Genomic DNA, 19,163 nt, shown 5'->3' on the forward strand with positions numbered 1-19,163 from the left:
GTTTGTTTTATTAAACATCAACAAATGTTCCTCGTTCGAGTCAATTCAATCTAACGAGCATTCGCAACTTCGTGTAGGCTATGTCAACAAACTTGATAATTCAAGTCTTCTAATCGGAATTTCCATTTAATCCAGTGAATAAGCTCTAAGAAAAATTATTTAGAGCTAAAATAAAAATTTAAGGTTTATTTCAGTGAAACTTTACATTAAAACAGTTAAATTTATCTCAGGAATGACGTTCTAAATTGTATTGCGCAAGGTCACAATAGCCGCATAACTCAACGTTGCATCATCGTTTTTAATCTTTGAAAAAAAAACAATTCGGGTCACATAAGGGACTGTCTCAAAAGCTTCATAATATAAATCAAATGGTATGAGATAAATAGAACATCTATAATTGTGTGATTTAATATTTGCTTCATCCAACTCGTTCAAATGGTTATATTCGCTCGGCAAGCCTCGCGAATATATACACCATTTCAACTCGTTGGATAAAGCAAATATAAAATCACACAGTATAGATATCCTATATATATATATATATATATATATATATATATATATATAGTTAGTTACTGACTCACTACGGAAATATATTGGGTTGATCAATCTCATAGATGGCGAGGCGAAGCTGTAGTGAGTCAGTAAAATCTAAAAAGTTAATAATAAATATAACATTAAAATGTAAATTTATTATATCAGCGGCTTTGACTATTTTTTGCTATTACCCTACAACTGGCACAGCATTTGGGTTTGTGTTGTTTAGCCAACTTGAACTGATAGCTCAAGTAAGCTATTCTAATAACTTTTTGCTCGGTGACCGTCTGTCCTTCTGTCTGTAAACGTTTAACATTTTCTACTTCTTCTCCAGAACCACTGACCCGAGTTCAACCAAACTTGATTAAAAGCATTCTTAGGTAAAGGGGATTCAACTTTGTTAAAATGAAGGACCTCGCCCTCTTCCCAAGGGAGATAAGTACGAAATCTTGAATTTTTCTTAGTATTTTTCAAAAACCTTCTAAAAATCACTTGGCCAAAGAGGCTGAAACTTTTGTGGAAGCAGTCTCTTATAGAGTAGATTCAAGTTTGTTCAAATTATGATCCATGTAAGTATGGTGTGGCCACAATAAGGATTGAATTATTACAAAGGAATATATAGGTAAAATAGTGTAGATCCAACAGTTTCTATAGTCAGTGTTTTTTCTCGGAATTTAAAGCCATCAACTATAAAAACATTTAAGTCCCACAAGAGAGGTTAAATTGAACCTAACGACTAACATATGTGGTGAAGGCAGGAAAATAAACATGTCTCTTACATGACTCATTTGTTGAATTGAACATTTTTTATTTTCCTTATATATATATATATATATATATATATATATATATATATATATATATATCAATATTTTTGATTGCTCTTCAAAGGCCCCTTAATCGGGACAGACAACTAAAATGTTGATCTGGAAATTAAATTATAGTGACAGGATAAACGTACATGTATATCACAATGATTGTATAATCCTTTTAATTTTGAATGTACATTTACTTATCAAAAAACATAAAATCTACCTAAAATGATTGGGTTTATCTTATAATTAATTTATTATATAAAAGGTATGTTAAAATAAAATCCTTCCATTTCCAAATTCATTATACTTGTAACAATAAAAAGAAATGGATTTTGTCTTTTTCATACCACAAATAAATGATTTCATTTATCTCTGATTTAACCATGAAATATTGTTGTAGTATCACATACATTGACAAATCTACAATGCGTGTCTTTAATTAAAAATAATTATGGTACCAATATCGATTTAACTACAATCAAACTATGATGTAACATTCTGTATAAGAGCAACACAGTCGTGGACATTGCATCAGAAATACAAAGAGCAACACAGTCGTGGAGGTTGCATTATAAATACATAACCTTTTTCAACTTTTTCCAGCATTGCAAGATGTGGAATTTTCGTCAACAACAGAAATATAACTACTACTGTGGTTTGTATCGTGCAGAGAAATTCTTGACGATAATATTCGTAGAATACTGTTCCTCTCTCTATTCTTTTTAATATTGTCTTTGATTGACTTCCATACGTCTGCTCCTAAAGGAGATTCAATAGTATTTTCGGGACGAATTTCTTGCATGTTCTCTCTTTGAGATAAGGTTTTGTCCTCACTTGAAAAAAGTCTTCGATTTGTGTACTCATAATGTGTAGATCTTAACTCACTAATTTGTAACTCTTCACACCGATTTTCAAGTGAACTGTTCTCTAACATTCGTCCAGAGCCAGCGACACATTCTAGGTAACTTTGATGTTCATTAGATGTGTACTCTCCCGGCGTGTCAGTGTCAACAAGTTCATGCTGGTAATGTCGAGATGGTATGAATTTTCTGAAGACAAATAATTTAAATATTCGTATATTTAAGTAAAAACAAAAACAAATGAACAGTTTGGTATGTTCAGAAGACAATTTTTAATCTAATATATAATTTTAAAAAATCCCACTACAGCAATATGTAGATGGATATGCAAGAAAGTACAGCTTATATTCTGTCCAAGGTTTTCATTGTAGTTGAACGGTTTTCTTTAAATGCATCAATATTATTTAAAGAACAATTGCTTTGTTATATGGAAAAACATAATTATAGTTTATTTGTGATGTTTTCCATTGCGATTAGGAATTGCAAGCACTTTTCTTTCCTTTCTTTAATCGATAAATTCAACCTTCTTAAACATTGTTTATTTTATCACTCTATAATATAAAATTATATTTCCTCCAAATAATATTACTAAATGTTTAACTTGTTTTTTATTTATCATATTTCATATTATCATGCTACCAAAAAAATGTCTGGCAAAATGTAAAAAGGTATTCAGATTGTCAAACTTTGAAAAAATGTTGATATCATTTTAAAAATAAAACTAGGGAAAACCTTCACATATCTAAGTTACAAATTTAACGCAAATTCTTGATAAAAATGCATTTATATAGGTATTTACACCAAAGTGATATAAAAAAAAAAAAAGAAAAATCTGGTAAAGAGGAAAAACGGTGAACACAGAAATATATCGCCACGGGAAAATGTCTGAATGTGGAAGATAAAGGGGGATATTACATGAATTTGTCTCTAGCGAGAATTTTTTACAATCGTTACCTTTTTATGCATACTGCCACCAGTGCCACAAGCAGGCAGATTATAAAAGCACATAGTAGGATTATTATATAAAGGTATATTCTTGGAGATTCTACAATCATGACAATAAACCATGTTAGCATTGGACAAGCGCATTTGAATTTCCTTTGAGACGTCAATGTACACTTAGAGCATTCTCATCACATTTATTATACCTTCATATTGTCTTATCTTGTCCGCCATACATCCGTCACGACTGTCACAGATTTGGTCCTCACTGCAATTACAGCGATCCAGACATCCAAAACCAAAGAACCCGTCAACGCATCTTCCAGAACAGTTGATACCAAAAGATCCAACACAAGCTATTTTTGTCAAAATAATAAACACCAAATGTAGCCTTAAAGGAGCATGCTCAGGATTTCAGCTGAAAAATTTTCTATTTTATTTTTCGAAATTTTATATTCACGATGCTTAACAAAGGTATTTTTAATGGTCAACCATTTGTCAGTTGACGAGTTTAAGGCAAGATACAGAGTACAAAATTGTTAAGATGTTATCAAAGCACTTGTAATGTTTTGGTTTACTTTGAATAAATTTACTGGTAAAGGTTTTGCTTAACGCGTATGGTTTTATACCTATTAGCTAGTTTGCTATGAACACAAATAAACAGTTTTCAATCCAGTGTTTGTCAAAATTTGTTTTGTTTTAAATCTGTTATATTCTTTTTAGCAATCAAAAGGTAAACGAAAACTCATGCTAAGGTTTGTTTACATGTTAACAAAATATTGTGGGTTTTTTATCTCATTTATAACGCAACACCTGACACTCAAATCTCAATGGGCCATTGAAAATTAACGAAACATAATTGAAAATAAATTTTAAAATAATCATCACAAATCATGACATTTTCCATTTAAAGGTTGTAAAAATTGTTATTCAACTGAACGTGTTTATTTATTTATTTATTTATTTATTTATTTATTTGCATGACGTTTATTTTAATATTAATGGCATGTTTCACAAAACTTACGAATACAATTCTGACCCTCTTGTCGAAAGTTGTTGCAGCATCGATACAATCCGCTGTTGGGAGGTAGAGAGGAATATTTTATATAAATATATCATTTAAATCTGTAAGATGGCTTGATGGTCGTGATCATTGTTACACTAAAATAATCTTCTTAAGAAGAAGAGTTTCGTATAAAGATATAAGAAAATATTCAAATTTTAAAGCAGATATATTAGAAATTCTTTTGCTAAACAATACTTAATGACCAAAAAATCTTTCTAAACTTTTTAGGCAGATCTTTTGGTTATTTTGTTGACCATCCAGCCTCCTTGAGTCTATCAATGAAATATACGACAAGATGAACCAGACAAACAAGAACATGCGTGAATTTTCCATGATCGACTTACTCGTTCTGTTTACATACACCGGATGTTTTCAGACTCCTTATACTGAGCAAATTTGCAAAAACAATGGAAAAGGTCAAAGTATTCACAGAGATAAACCAAAATACTTCCATATGGAACAATGTACTTCGATGAATTATTTGAACCTCTCTGGTTGAATATCTGCTATCACGCTGTCCTTTTGTAAAGCCTGTTCTCGGAATGACGTCCTCGACAACACGATAAAGACGTAGGTTTACGGTTATTTAGGAAAAAATGTTCCTGTTTAGAACGTAATATTTTGTTTTCGCTCTTTTTTTAAATGTAAACTTTAACATAATGACATATTTTATGCAGTTTTGCTGTCAAAATAGTAATTATGGACAAAATATCACGTCTTTTACATTTGATTTCCAGAATAAAGTCATTTCCTGTCAGTTTTTAAATGGGAATTTTCACCTGTCACTATCATAATACAGATATTAATTGCACTGGGGTAATGGCATAATCAAGTGAGATATTGAACTTAATTGCACTTCCTCGTATTCAGATATATAGAGGATAAACATGGATACGGAGAACCAAGCTCTCTCTCTCTCTCTCTCTCTCTCTCTCTCTCTCTCTCTCTCTCTCTCTCTCTCTCTCTCTTTCTCTCTCTCTCTCTCTCTCTCTCTCTCTCTCTCTCTCTCAAAACGATCTTATGCTAAACAAATAAATATTACAAAAAAGAACAAATTGAAGCAAGCGTAAACACTACTGCCTATTTTTTTTTTGTCTGAACAAACATGTCAAATATGTGTGCGTTGTTTGAAATAATAAGGATTAAAAAGCGTAGTAATCTGGAGGGGTATCAGTACAACTTCGATGGAAAACACCGAATCAATTCAATACTGGTTGATATATGACGGGGCAATGTACGACTTCAAGTAAACACGTTTTGTCCTCGTTAGTTAACCAGAAAATCTCGTTATAGTCCCTATAACAGAAGAGACTAATTCAGTAATGATTCTTGAAAGATAATCAGTAAAGTGATGTGTTTGATAAACGCAAATGTCTCCAAGAGCGACCATCTGAAATGACTTGTCACTGCACTGCATCTTAAAGCGGCAATATCGTGATTTTTCCAGAACCACGTGCGCACATTCTGGTCAGCTTCAAGAAAAATTCCAACGTAAATCCCCATATTTTCGATTACTGCCACACGTGATGTTCTTTCGTATTTTAATACGGTCATGCTATTCTACTTTCACATGCATGTTGTGAAGACAATTTTGAATTGCACCAGTCCTCTAATTTTCCAATTCTAGGTAATTCATGTGATATGAGAAGCACTCAAACTTGAGTCTGAGATGACTGAATAGCTCTAATTAAGATATGTTTTCTCACAAGGAGCACATGCATCAAGGCAGTACGGTGCGTCTCCTTAGGCTGTCGTTATCACAAAACCTTGACGTATCAGTATACAACTTGAATATAAGAGAAGCACTTCGTTGTAGACGATATTATATGTATGATTGAATGATTGTCAACTTCATTTTATATTTTTTCTTGAAAAATGGCAAGTGTAAAAAAGATGTTACACTGACTTTATTATATTTTTTTCTGATACCCGTTTTAACGTTTTAATGACACCCCCTGGTCCGCATTATATGTCCAATATTATATTGTGGTAAACGAAGACCGAATCCGAGCTCAAATTTAGATTTAAAACAATTTTAAAAAATGTTTTTCAGTTAGTAAGGCAATTAAGGAAAATATTTTTAAAACAGGGTTTTTAGAGATGAAATTTGTAGTGATCATTCCTTCTTCCTAATTGTAGATCTTAACCCAACATGGAAACCCTTAACATATGTGCACTTTCATGGGCGGTACAGAAAAAACCCAGTTATGTAACGGTTATAAATACTTGATGATAAAACAAAATACGCAAAGCAGAAGATTACTTGATATACACGTCAGGAGATATCTTGGGTTTTGATTTCGAATTCGACGGTAAAAGTTTACGCTCACAGATCACAAGAGCTCACTAAAGCTGAAAGTCAAAAGGTAGGTCAAGTGTTCATTTATGTTTTAAGACAACATTCAATTTCCTTGCTATTTTGACGCACAGCCTGAGATCGATGTTCATCGTTTTTCGTCTTAAGTGAAATTATAAAGTTTATACTGTCTTCTGAAAACATCATCTGTTGTAGGTGAATCCTGTAACAATGTCGGACGCAGGTGAGTGGTTGTTTATACTGTTTACGTATATATTAACGTAATAATGACATTTAGTCGGCAAATCATTGCCCTTTGAATCGCAGTCCCTAAAAAACAAATCTCTTGAAAAAAAGACGATTACGCCCGGTCATTATAGATGTGAAAAATCGTGCGTGTGTGTGATGAAGCTGGATTCTGCGTGATTATATGTGCATGTTTAAAGCCTAAAGGTGTCTGCAAGATATTTGCGATTTCCAGTATCGATAACATGAATGTGCTTTATAAAACATGTTCCATACAGCATTTTAAGCGCCTTCACTGTATGGAAAGTGCTAATCGAAAACGTGGTTGATTTGGATCACCGACTGTTCTTTTGTCGGGTATCTCGAATTTACTGTCTGCACATTTAGACCAAAATGTAAAATTAAACACTTTTAATCAACTTTGATTAAAATTGCATCAAACTATTTTGATAGTTCTGTTGTTACTTCAGAGTTTATAATAAATTTTTACTTTTGTTTACGTTTCAGTCACTTGAGACAGGCCTTTATCATCAGTCTGTCAGTGATTGTTAATGTTTGACATTTGAGCGAACTTTTGAAGTTTTCAATGAAAGATGTATATTGCTGTATATTCAACGGTTTTTTTCGGGGGGGGGGGGGCTAACTAACACCAACGATTAAAGTACTGAAATAGTGAGATATAGTGTGGCAAAGACCGGAAATCTCTCTCTCTCTCTCTCTCTCTCTCTCTCTCTCTCTCTCTCTCTCTCTCTCTGCTTGTTATAACCTTGCACATGTATGCTCAAACCACACAATTTGACAGATCGTGCAATGCCGCATTTATATAACAAACGGAGTATTTTTGTAGATGTAGGGCAGCCGGGTCTTCAAAATGATGCAGACGATATACATACGACACATGTGTTTGATGTGCATGCGAAGTAAGGCACATGCGCGGATCCAGATATTTTTTCAGGGGGGGGGGGGCGAATTGAAAGTCGGAGGGGCTTTATGATAGATTTGATCATGCAGTATCCGTGCAAACCCTAGCCTCCAGAACAAAACTGGACACAACAGAAAGGATGTCAACATAAATTTATATTATAGGAAATATTTGGAATTCTTCTCAAGAACTACAATGCATTACTATGCAAGCATTTGATGTAGAGTGTAGACCCAAAATCGTAAACCTGTGACAGGGGCCCTTAGATTAATATCGTAGCCAAAGAAGAGCTCGATCTGTGTTCGTGGAAATATTGTGTTTATTGTGATTATTTTTTTTCTATTTGAAAAAGGATGGGAGTTTGGTGTGTTATATGTAACGATAATTTTACCATAATCTCGATTTACTAGCATTAATCCATAAACTATGTTTCCTGGAGAATATGTCTGATCTTTTCACAGAGGTTAATTCCGTGTGTAGTCGCCACCGTATCATCGTAGGGGTCCTAGTTGCTGTATCAGTATGTGGGGTTGCGGGAGTCGTTTTGGCCGTTTACTTTGCAAGTAAGTTAACAGAGAACGTTTGTGTCTACTGCTGCTTAATAACAGCATTTGGTGTACATATGTCATCACAGTTCCAATCGGGCTGTTTACATTATATTTTCATTTGTTTATTCTTTCCCCATCTTTAGCCGGCAACAGCACACAGGATAGCTCTGGAAAGACATTGGCATGGAAAGAAGGTTTGATTTTATTTTTCATTTCGAGTAGTTTAATTATCTTCTTGTTTGCGGATTTTTTTTTTTCATTTTCTTCGTCATCAATTTCATAAAGTTTCAGCTGAAGTTTCTTCTGCAGCAAATCGATGTAGAAAGTTTCTGCTCCATAAGGTGGCAATTGCGTATATAGCAACAAGCTTAGATTTATCTTTAATTCGGATGAGGGAGCTCGATAGAAGTCACATTGTCGAACAACTGCTTGGTCAAGATTGGGTTAATGACAGGAGCCAGCATATTTCTGAATTTGATATATGAATTCTTTCAAGGATTCTTCATAATAATATCTTGTATTTACAAGGTGTATCGGGGCCTAATTTAGAGATCAACAAAAGTCATTAATAATTATAAATAATATTATCAGATAATTAAACTGTCATTATCAATGAAATATAAAAAAACCCAGCTTCAAATCTCTGAGTTTTTTCCCGATTTTGACGAATGAAATATATCCATAGTGTCTACAGTCTCTCTTAAAACGGAATACAGATTTTTTTTTTACCTCTTTCTTTACATGATATTGAATTAAACATAGAGAGCGGAATTATTTTTTAAAGGATTTCCAATGGAATTTTATGAAAATGTACAATTTTTTAATATAATTCTTATATAAACATTAAGCACTGGAAAAAATAGTATCAAATCAATTATGACGTAATGGATCTGGCACCTATGAGACATTCTAAAATCATTTACCAGATGTTGACCTTTTAAAATAGCAGAGGTGCAGTTATTTAGAAGGAGTTGATATGATGTTTTATTATATACCTCATTATCATTTCTGTATAACGCGTTATCTTATTTGTTCTAGTCAGTCACGTGTCATGGCAAAAAAAATCATTATATTTCCCTGCCATCGTCATATTTTTCATGATATCTCATCCCCTCGAAAGCCAAAAATTTTCATTCCATGCGTATAAAAAATCCCGAAGATGAGCATACGGAATATCAAATTACAAGTATAACAACATTTTAAATCATTTTTATATCAGAAAACTGACATAGAAAAAAACTGGTAAACATTCACTACGATTTTTCAGAACGGAGAACACGAAGAAGATGAGGGGAGGGGGTGTGGGTGGTCTTGTAGATTTCCATTACATTGATCTCTGTATCCCAATGGCTCACATTTATCATTTCTTTACGTTTGTGAATGCTTAACAAATGGACTGTTGCTAGCCATTTTATCTTTAAAAGAGACTTGCTGATAAAATGGTTGTCACTGTGCCACAGTTCAAGGCGCTCTAGTATCGACAAGATGAATATTCTGCCTATATTTGTTTAACTTGTTCATCTGAACCGTCTTTTTGGGATAACACCACAGTCATCATACTGGACCTTATCTAGTTAGTTTTCACAATTAAGTAACAATTAGATCGGGATTTGAAGAACATGGAAACAGCTATTAAAGATTTGGGTAAAGTTATTTTGTTGGCACATTTGTGGTTTTGTGGTCTTGTCAATCGAAATTTGAATAGATATCTTAATGTGTAATCGTGCGCATTATATAATATCTTTGATAGATGTACTTACAGGCACGTGTTTCTTTATATTTATCTGTTGTTTGCCTGTATCCATTTACTTTCAATGCAGACGATGCTGTTATCCCCACAGAGGAGCCATTTGGCGAAATTAAAGATGGAAGAAAAGTAAAAAGGTAGGTCAAGATTAAACACTAGCATTAGACATTCCTTTCCATCTATGGCGGTACATTAAGCTCATTCTAGGTTATTGTTTTATTTTTTTTGTATAGGAACATACTCAAATCTATTAAAAAAATGGGGAAAACAGATAGGGAAAACCACCTTTGTGGAAGACTGGCTATATAGCGAGGCTTCTGCTAGGAGGCAAATACCCCCTAACCAACATTTTTTTTAAAAACTCCCTCTTTACGAATTTGGCATATAATCGTCAAAGACCGAATAATTCTTTTTGGAATAACCTTAACTGAAGATAGAAGGAGGAAAACAGTTTTTAATTAAGTGTACTAATTATCGTTCTAGTTTGTCACTAATATTTTGTGTAATTATCATAATACTTCAGTTATTTATTACATTTTTAAACACGAAAATACCGGTAATCAATCATTCTACACATTTTCTCTGTGCCGTATAATCAATTCTACAACTGTATTGTTTACTAAATCTTGTTAACACACAAAACTTAACATGTCTATTAATTTTATGCATTTCAATTACAAACTTTGTGTAAAACAACGTTGTCTGATTCTTTGGGTTTATTTTTTCGAAAATTCAAAAAACACATGACCTGCCGGCTGTAAGAATTAATGTAAATCAAAAACATACACGATTACCATATGCTCGGCAGCCATTTTATAGTGATCTTGCAGATTTCACATCTACACTGCCTGTATCTAAGTATATGCACATAAAATAGTTCTTGCACATCAAGATATATAAAACAAAAGTATATAATTGTAACTTTCTAATATGTATAATGATATATTTTTGTATACAAGTAAGTAAACAATTTGATAACATTTGCACAATATATAACAATTAGTTGACTAGGAATGAGAGCAGATGAATACGATTCGCTTTAACTGAATCCGTATCCATGATTAACTAATACATTTTTATCTAAAGACAATGCTGGATTAAAAGATACACTGTAACTTATTGCTTTGTTTAGATAATTTAACTGGACTTAATTGAACGAGAGTAAACACAAGACGGTATACAAACCAATTGAATAAAGTGAAGATTTCCCAGTGAAATAATGAGCAGATATAACAAAATTGTTTTCTGTCTTAATACAGACAGTCGTAGCACTTTTAACACTAAAAACATCCTAGAACTTTTGTGATAACATATTAACTTTAGATGCATTATAATTACACTTTTCCTTAATATCACCTTAAAAGTCACTCTCATCAAAGGTTTGTTTGATGAAAACTACAGTGAATTGTTTGTATCAAACGAAAAGACAAATTTTTCATATACATGTTGTACAATGTTCCAGAAAAATCAACATGTGGACAAAATTTGCATTTATTACGAGCAAACACTCCCTAATAAAAACACATTGTGGTACTAACTTATTAATATAGAACCCTTTAAACGTACACATGCATATTTTGCTGCCTTTTAAAGACAAAAAAACTTGCATTCTATCATTTTTCCTACAATTTCATTGCTATCAACATCAAAATTGCAAATCAAATATTTCTTCAAGTTTACAATTAGAAATTATTCATTTTACATCCATCCAAGGTTAACACTTTACAGTACTTTCAGTACTTTGGTTATTTTTTTTTTCCATGAAGGAAATAATACATCTGCACTTACGTTCGTACTATATATTTAAAATAAACAGAAGTGGGTTTTTACTGCAAGAAGTCCTTAGAAAATAATTACTATCACTGTAAACATCTAAAAGGAAATACTTCTGTAATGTAATGTCTCATATCCTTGTGCTGATAAGAACAACTGGTACTGTTAAAAAAACTAAAAGGGGGGGGGGGGGGTTATAGTCAGTTTAGAGAAATACTAATGGTTTGAGTATCATAGTATGCATGGGAAAAACGTTACTGATTATCAGAACACACAATAACATATCTTTATATAAATCAGATAGAAACTGTAGCTTTGTAGGTATTTCGTGCATAGACATAATCAGAAACGACACCTTGTCCATATTGGTTAGGAAACTAATATGTTCTTCATTTTATCGTGTACGATGCATTTCTAATCAGCATTTGTCTCATATATATCTCTGTAGATTTACTTTTACCAACAAGAACAATATCACGGTGCGCATCATCAGCTATGGAGCAACAATTACCGATATCCTGATGCCGGATAAAAACGGAGTAATTCTTGATATTAGTTTGGGATTTGACACTGCTGCTGGTAAACATGCACAATAGTTTTTATTCTCTTAAGTAATCAATATAAAATATTGCCTTGTCTAATATCAATATATTGCGCCGACATAAACTATCAATTTATCAGTTTACAGTGAGAATGTAATAAAATTTACAACAAGAGGCGCTGTTCTAAAAACCAAAAACACCTTGACCTTTAAACAATGGCATTGTTATTATTATAAAATTATCAGAATATGAAGATAGACACACGAAAATTGGGGCTGCTCTCGGTCGGATAACAGAACGCCTAAAAGGCGCCAAATTCACCATAGACGGAGTGGAGTACAATGTCTCGGCCAACGAAGGACAAAATCAAGTCCATGGGGGCTTCTATGGCTTCGATTCTGTAAGTCCCATTCAGATAACGCATCTTCAGATTCAACAAGTGCCACTTCTGATCAGTTTTTCAGAATATGGCAATTATGTAGTTTATAAGTTCTTTTCCCATTCTTTAGCTTATCTGACAGAAGGTTCAAGTGAGCTTTCCTAATCACCTGTTGTCCGTTCGTCTGTCCTTCCCTTTGGAACCACTGGGCCAAATGTAACAAAACTTTGCACAAAGCACCCTAATGGGATGGAGAATCGGAATAAAAAAAAATAAAGAGCTAGACCCTTTTTAAAAAGGAGATAATTGCTGAGCAATGAAAATAGGGCGCGTGTCTCGGAAATCTTTAAGAGAACCACTGCATCAGAAATGCCTATATTTACAACACAGCTTGTATATAAAGTGAAGATTGTAAATTGGTAAATCGTGACCCCTTGACTAATATTGGGGCCCAAAGGGATTCCAACTATTACATAGAAATATAAAGGGGAGATATTTAAAAATCTTCTATAGAACTACAATGCTACAATTTTCTGATATTCCCTGTACAATGCAAACATCCTCAAAAATTGTAGATTCTAGTTTGTTTAAACTGTGACCCCTGGACCAATACTGCAGGTGGCGCCCCAAGAGAGGTTCAGATTTCAACATCGAAATATATAGTTAGGAACTTCAATGCTAAATTTTTGATCTTACAATGCAAGCTTTCTAAGAAAGTGTAAAATCAATTGCTGAAATCATGTCCTACGGAATAATACTGGGGCCCCAGTATTAATAAATAAAAAAGAAATAAAAAGGGTAAATGTTTGAAAAATCCCTCTTTTCAAGAACTACAGTGCTACAGTTTGTGATATTAGAACGTAGAAGTATATATGAAAATTGTATCAAAATCTTCTTCTCAAGAAATACAATGCAACGTTAAGTTACGGTATTTAACTATGTATTAGCATCCTCGTATTAAAGTCTTTCCTTTTTTATACTGATGTATAGTTCATTTTACAATTTGTTATCTTTCATACATGTACGTTAAGACCCAGGGTAATAAGATTGGCCAGTTGATGCATCTTAGATCCTAAGATATCTTAGATATAATAGATTTTATGTCCAAAAAATTAGGCTTCTTTTTATAAGTTCTTAAAAATATTGTCAAATCTTGGAATATAAGAGAGCTTTTAATACTTTTTAAAAATTTCATATTTAAACAATTTGAAATAGAATGATAGAAGAACTATTATTCATATGAGCGATGTGTCTCATATGCACAATGCATCCATTGGTAAAAAAGATTCAAGTTTGCTAAAATCAAGGGGCCAAACCTCTTTGAACGGAAGATTATAAACAATTTTAGAGAAAAAAAATTTCAAAAATCTTCTCTAAAACCATTTGGCTAGAAAAATTATTCAAGTGGATGTCGAATCTTTACTTTGGAATCTATAAAGAAAAATCTTTAAATATCTTCTTCTCAAGTACCAATTGACCAGAAAAGCTGAAACACTTATGGAAGCATTCTAAGGTAGTGTAGATTCAAGTTTTACCACATCATGATCCGGGTAGGGTGGGGCCACAATGGGAGGATCGAATTTTTACTTAAGAATAAATAGAGAAAAATCTTTGAAAATTTTTGCCTCAAAACCAATCGGCCAAAAAGCTGAAACTTGAATGAAAGCATCCTCGATTCTGTAGATTCATGTTTGTCTAAATCCTAATCCCTGACGGAAGGATTGGGCCGTTCAATTCAATTTGTATTAGAATATATTGAGACAAATCTTCTTAAAACAAACTAGTTGGTCAGAAATGCAGTACATTGTGTTGAAGCATCCACATAACTGTAGATTCAGGATTGTTCAAATCATGATCTGTTGGTGTAGGATTGATCCACAATGGCAGTTTTACATAGGGATATGTAGAGAACAATCTTTAATAATCTTCCACTCAAAAGCCAATTTGGCAGAGAAGCTGTAACCTGTGTAAAAGCAATGTCAGATTGTGTAGATTCAAGTTTGTCAAAGTCACGATCTTTGGGTGTAGGGTGAGGCCATATTGAAGGGTTTACCTTGAACTTTTTTTACTTTATTCTCAAAAAATCAAATGTTATAATATATGCTATTATATGTACTTATGTGCAAGCAAATTGACAAATTGTTGATTCTTAATTGTTTAGTCTTGGACCCCGATTTGTGGTAAGCGTATATATAAAGTTCATGTTTACAATAACATTTAAAATTCTTTGTATCATTATTCTCCCTGTTTAAATTCACAGAAATTATTTGACGCCAAGATAAAAGGGAACAAAGTGGAGATGACGTACGTGAGTCCGGATGGGGAAGAGGGGTTTCCTGGAGAGCTGACCTCCGTCATTTCATTTCAACTCACAAATGAAAACGAACTAATTCTAGATTACAGGGCGACAACAACAAAAGCGACCCCTATCAACCTTTCTAACCACGTCTACTTCAATCTGGAGGGTCATGTATGGCTTGGTTTTTATGGTTAAAATTTTTTGTATTTATTGAATAAAATTTTAAATATTTGGATGTTTAAAACAAATATCAGCGTATTTTTTTTTACCTATTGATTATACAGAAAGCTGGCAAAAATGGCGACCATCTGATATCAGTTTTTTCTGATACATATGTTCCAATTGATGAAGCTCTTCTTCCAAAGGGTATGTGATTAAAGTTTATTAAAACGGGGTTGCATTGGAAAAATGAAATACTCAATACATTGTGTGACTTTATCATCTAGATCTGAAAACAACTTTCTTGAAAAGACTTTTATCTTTAATTTATAATATTTATTTTAAATATATTTAACTATTTGCCACAAAGTAACATCTGATAGTCTCTAAAACTGAGAGAGTTGGGGTTTTTTTTAAATCACATTAGGAGATGGCGAACTGGCAACAGTCAACGGAACCATATTTGATTTTCAAAATCCAACACTTGTGAGGAAAGTTATTAATGATTTCATAGTTTCTTGCTATTCTTTCGGAGATCGAGGAACTAGGAAACATGTTGCAAGGTACGTCATATTTGTTACTAGTAGTTGTTTTTAAGCGGTTTATTTCAGTTGAGTTCAGAAATGAATTTAATTCCCACCAACTTTATATGAATGATAACTTGGCTGGTAAATTTTACTCTTGACAAACTACTTATAGTTTTATGAAAATTATTATAAATTTTTGCTGTCATATTATCTGAAAGGTATAAGTCGTTCTTCACTAGTTTATGTGGGAAATGTTAAGTTGTAAATTTTGAATAACCGATTGACAGTAATTATAAAATACAAAAGTACAAAGCTCTGAAAAAATTTAGCTATACCGCCATTTTAAATGTTTCGATCTCCAGACACTGGCATGTTTGTTGCCTGGTATTTCAATACTTCGTCCGATCCCTTCCGACTGATGCTCTCTTTAAAAACTGTTTTAACACTGGGCATCGAAAGATTGTAGTCATACTACATTTATATTTGTTTGATTTAAAGAGTTATATGGGCATCTTAATTATTTAAATAAAACATCCAAAACAGTTTTTAAACTTTCTAATTTAAAACATATGTGTCAAGTAATAGACTTGTAAAGTAATAATTGGTTAGCCAAATAACTGATAAGCTGTAGATGTAAAATGGTTTGGGTGCAAGTACCAGATGATGATGCATCCATGTTGTTTGATTATTAAAAGACTGGAATATGGGAAGAGATATTAATGGTCATTGTTTTATCATTTAATTGCCCAATTTAAAAGGGGGGGGGTTGTCTGGCCCCTTCGTATGTGAGAGGTTGTTTTAAATGAAATATTTATACAAGCCAGGTTGTTTTAGTTTGATCTATGAAAACATATACACATAAAACCTATCTTGAAAGTTAACAAATATTGGGAAAATTTCATATCAGAGTCTTGCACCTTTTCAATATCAGGTCATGCACTCTATTATGAGTTTCCTCGACATATCTGTGTATGGGCTATGGTACTCGGGTGACCTGTTGGTTTATTATTTTCTGCAGTGTTCGCATTCATGGGAAAATGAATTAGCCAAAGTGTTCAATATTCTATGTAATTTCGATTTGTGTTTCCTAAATGAATTATCACAAACGAAAGTATTTTATTGTTTAAGTAAAACACAGTTAAGTTTTATTAACTACACGTTTATTAAAAGATCAGTGCAGCAACTTTCTATTTTTTAGACTTGAAAATCCTACAAATGGTCGTTACATTGATGTTTTCACAACAGAACCCGGATTAGATGTGTATTTCTCATCCCGTATGAAGCCCAACTTGTATGGGAAAGATGGAGCGATGTACGGTCCTTTCGAGGACGGTGGGGTCTGTCTAATTCCAATGCAGCTCCCAAGCGGGATTAATATGGTAAGTAAATATAATATTTTGCAGCAAACCCAATCTTAATAAACCTTCACCATGTATATAATGCTGTGATATGTGTACAATTACAAGAATTGACGTTTGACTATGTTTTTATTTCCAGCCTAATTTTCCGGATACCATTCTACGACCTGAAGAGATTTATACACAGAGAACAATTTATAAATTTGGTGTGAAATGATTATTTTTTTTTAAGAATGATCCATGCTCATCAATCAAATATCATTTATTTAAAAAAATACTATCATGTGGAATTTAATTCAACGGTATTATCTGTGTACACCGATTGTTCTATAACTACTAGATAGAAGTATCAAATGATTGAAAATACTCATTCGTTTATAGAATCTTTTTCTAACTTTACAAATAAGTAATTTAAAAATGTTTCTGCAACGGTTTTGGTAAGCTCAAGTGAAAAAAATGGTGAGTAGATGTTAGACTTTCTCAAGTCTCTATTTTTTTTTAATGTTTCTATATTTTTTTTAAATTTTTACTGTGGTTCAGAAATTCTAATTTCTGCTCTTTACGATATATATAAATAACACTTATCTAAAATGATTCAATGTTGTTGTTTTTTTTTACATCTTGAATAATATTCGGTATATATTCTAGCTACTGAATGTTATTACACAATAACCAGTTTTTCCTTAAAGACGAAAAAATCTTGTAATCTCTATTTCTGACATTATTTAATAATTTTATTTTAAACTCAGCTAGTTAAGTATCAAACTCCGTTTTGGGGATTCATGCCGTGCGCGCCTTTAAGTAAGCTTTGCACTTACAATACCAATCAACAAGTGGATCGTTTGGACGATGTATGTCTGGATTGCATTTTTCTTCTAATGTATTCATTGTAGGTCTTCTTGACCTTCATGTCTCATTCTCCGTCTTTCAGATGCTAACTAGTCGGCGTATTAGAGCGCCTGTGATTGTTGATACTCTATAAATGTAATAGACCCAAGATAGTCTTCACTTAAAAATGGAAATATAAAATCAATTAATTCAAAGTTCTGTAAATGTCTTATATGGTTTCGCAACTGCATATGTTTTTCCACATCTTGCTAGTCTAGGTTTTCCATCATTGAAAGTTCTACCATCTTTCGGGCGGTGTGACAATCAACTTCACGGAATTGTTGTACGGACAAACGAAAACATTTACAGATAGCAGCAACAATCTCTGTGTATTTTTTGAGTTTATGGATATCTCTATTGTAGAAAACCCGTTCTTAGAATTTCTATGACTTTAATCGAGCGTTGACAAACTCAACCGCCTATCTGATCTTCGTGACCAAGCTAGACTCATTGCCCTCTTTAGTAAGAAGAAGAAAGCAGAGAATTTGGTTGAAATCCCAATGTCATTTAAGAAATCTATTAAATCGTGGAAGCCTCCGTCGAGAAAGAGACTATCATCTTTTTTTAATTTAAACCAGGATAGCATGTTCTCTTCATTCGATTTTAAATTAAATCTAAGATTCAAGTTTCATCCATTATGGATATTACAGAATCTGAAAGGAAATGGCTAAATATTTTGCTAGCATATTACGTTGTGTACTCCAGAAGAAAGACCACTATTGAAATATGATGAAACCCGAGAAAGGAAGAGACAAAATTCAAGCAAATAGCACTTCTTGCTTGCTTGATGTATCGATATGCCTGTCTTTGCTTCTCACCAAAAGGAATAAATCCACAATGAAAATAAACCGTATTTTAAAATAGAAACAGTTGTTTGGATAATGAAAGTCACTACGTACCTGTTAGGTCCGTAAGATAATACCATTTTCATATTTGATAACATCTTCGATTGATCTTGAGCGCTTTTCGTTAGATAAAAAAGTAACTCACTTGTTCTTCACATGGCAAACACGCTACCTTAACAGAAACAACGATAAATAATGCTTATGATAAAAATATTGTAAACAACAGCTTACTTATAAGAGCTAAATAAGTTACCTGTACTATTCACACATCCTTGAAATATGTCACAGTCTTGATATGACGTACAGTTACACTTCTCCCTACATTGGAAAGCTTAAAGTGAATCATATTTTCGTTTCAAATTGCTTTGGGTCTAACCTGTAGTATTCACGGATCCTATGAATCTGTCAGTCTTG

At 32.8% G+C, this 19,163-nt stretch overlaps 2 protein-coding genes across 3 annotated transcripts; one reads left to right on the plus strand and one right to left on the minus strand.

The window, feature by feature from the left end:
* Window positions 1–1,665: 1,665 nt before the first annotated feature.
* LOC105318438 (uncharacterized) lies at window positions 1,666–5,014 on the minus strand. The gene is made up of 5 exons (XM_066077797.1): window positions 4,565–5,014; window positions 4,179–4,231; window positions 3,361–3,510; window positions 3,167–3,257; window positions 1,666–2,401 (listed from the first exon to the last, which is right to left on the minus strand). Exons 1-5 carry the CDS (start codon window positions 4,672–4,674, stop codon window positions 1,942–1,944), a joined length of 864 nt encoding a protein of 287 aa, XP_065933869.1. The 5' UTR covers window positions 4,675–5,014; the 3' UTR covers window positions 1,666–1,941.
* Window positions 5,015–6,449: 1,435 nt separating this feature from the next.
* Window positions 6,450–17,610, plus strand: LOC105318439 (galactose mutarotase). 2 transcript variants are annotated; one of them, XM_011415563.4, is made up of 12 exons: window positions 6,450–6,586; window positions 6,733–6,760; window positions 8,146–8,247; window positions 8,376–8,426; window positions 10,053–10,116; window positions 12,201–12,331; window positions 12,540–12,694; window positions 14,934–15,143; window positions 15,257–15,338; window positions 15,559–15,694; window positions 16,857–17,037; window positions 17,156–17,610. In XM_011415563.4, the coding sequence occupies exons 2-12, from the start codon at window positions 6,748–6,750 to the stop codon at window positions 17,231–17,233; spliced, it is 1,203 nt and encodes a 400-aa protein (XP_011413865.3). In that variant the 5' UTR covers window positions 6,450–6,586; window positions 6,733–6,747; the 3' UTR covers window positions 17,234–17,610. The 2 variants fall into 2 exon arrangements, with proteins under 2 accessions (XP_011413865.3, XP_034337449.2); XM_034481558.2 differs by lacking the exons at window positions 6,450–6,586; window positions 6,733–6,760; window positions 8,146–8,247; window positions 8,376–8,426 and adding an exon at window positions 9,697–9,876.
* Window positions 17,611–19,163: the final 1,553 nt, after the last annotated feature.

The sequence above is a fragment of the Magallana gigas genome, chromosome 3 (genome assembly GCF_963853765.1).
Source record: "Magallana gigas chromosome 3, xbMagGiga1.1, whole genome shotgun sequence".
NCBI classification, from domain to species: domain Eukaryota; kingdom Metazoa; phylum Mollusca; class Bivalvia; order Ostreida; family Ostreidae; genus Magallana; species Magallana gigas.

Coding starts and splice junctions, on each gene's coding strand:
- LOC105318438 (XM_066077797.1), bottom strand. CDS start 4,674: ATGGAAGTATTTTGGTTTATCTCTGTGAATACTTTGACCTTTTCCATT. Junction 3,258..3,360: donor CAAGATAAGACAATATGAAG/GTATAATAAATG, acceptor TCATGATTGTAG/AATCTCCAAGAATATACCTT. Junction 2,402..3,166: donor GTGGCAGTATGCATAAAAAG/GTAACGATTGTA, acceptor ATTTGTCTTCAG/AAAATTCATACCATCTCGAC.
- LOC105318439 (XM_011415563.4), top strand. Junction 10,117..12,200: donor GATGGAAGAAAAGTAAAAAG/GTAGGTCAAGAT, acceptor ATATCTCTGTAG/ATTTACTTTTACCAACAAGA. Junction 12,332..12,539: donor GGGATTTGACACTGCTGCTG/GTAAACATGCAC, acceptor TAAAATTATCAG/AATATGAAGATAGACACACG.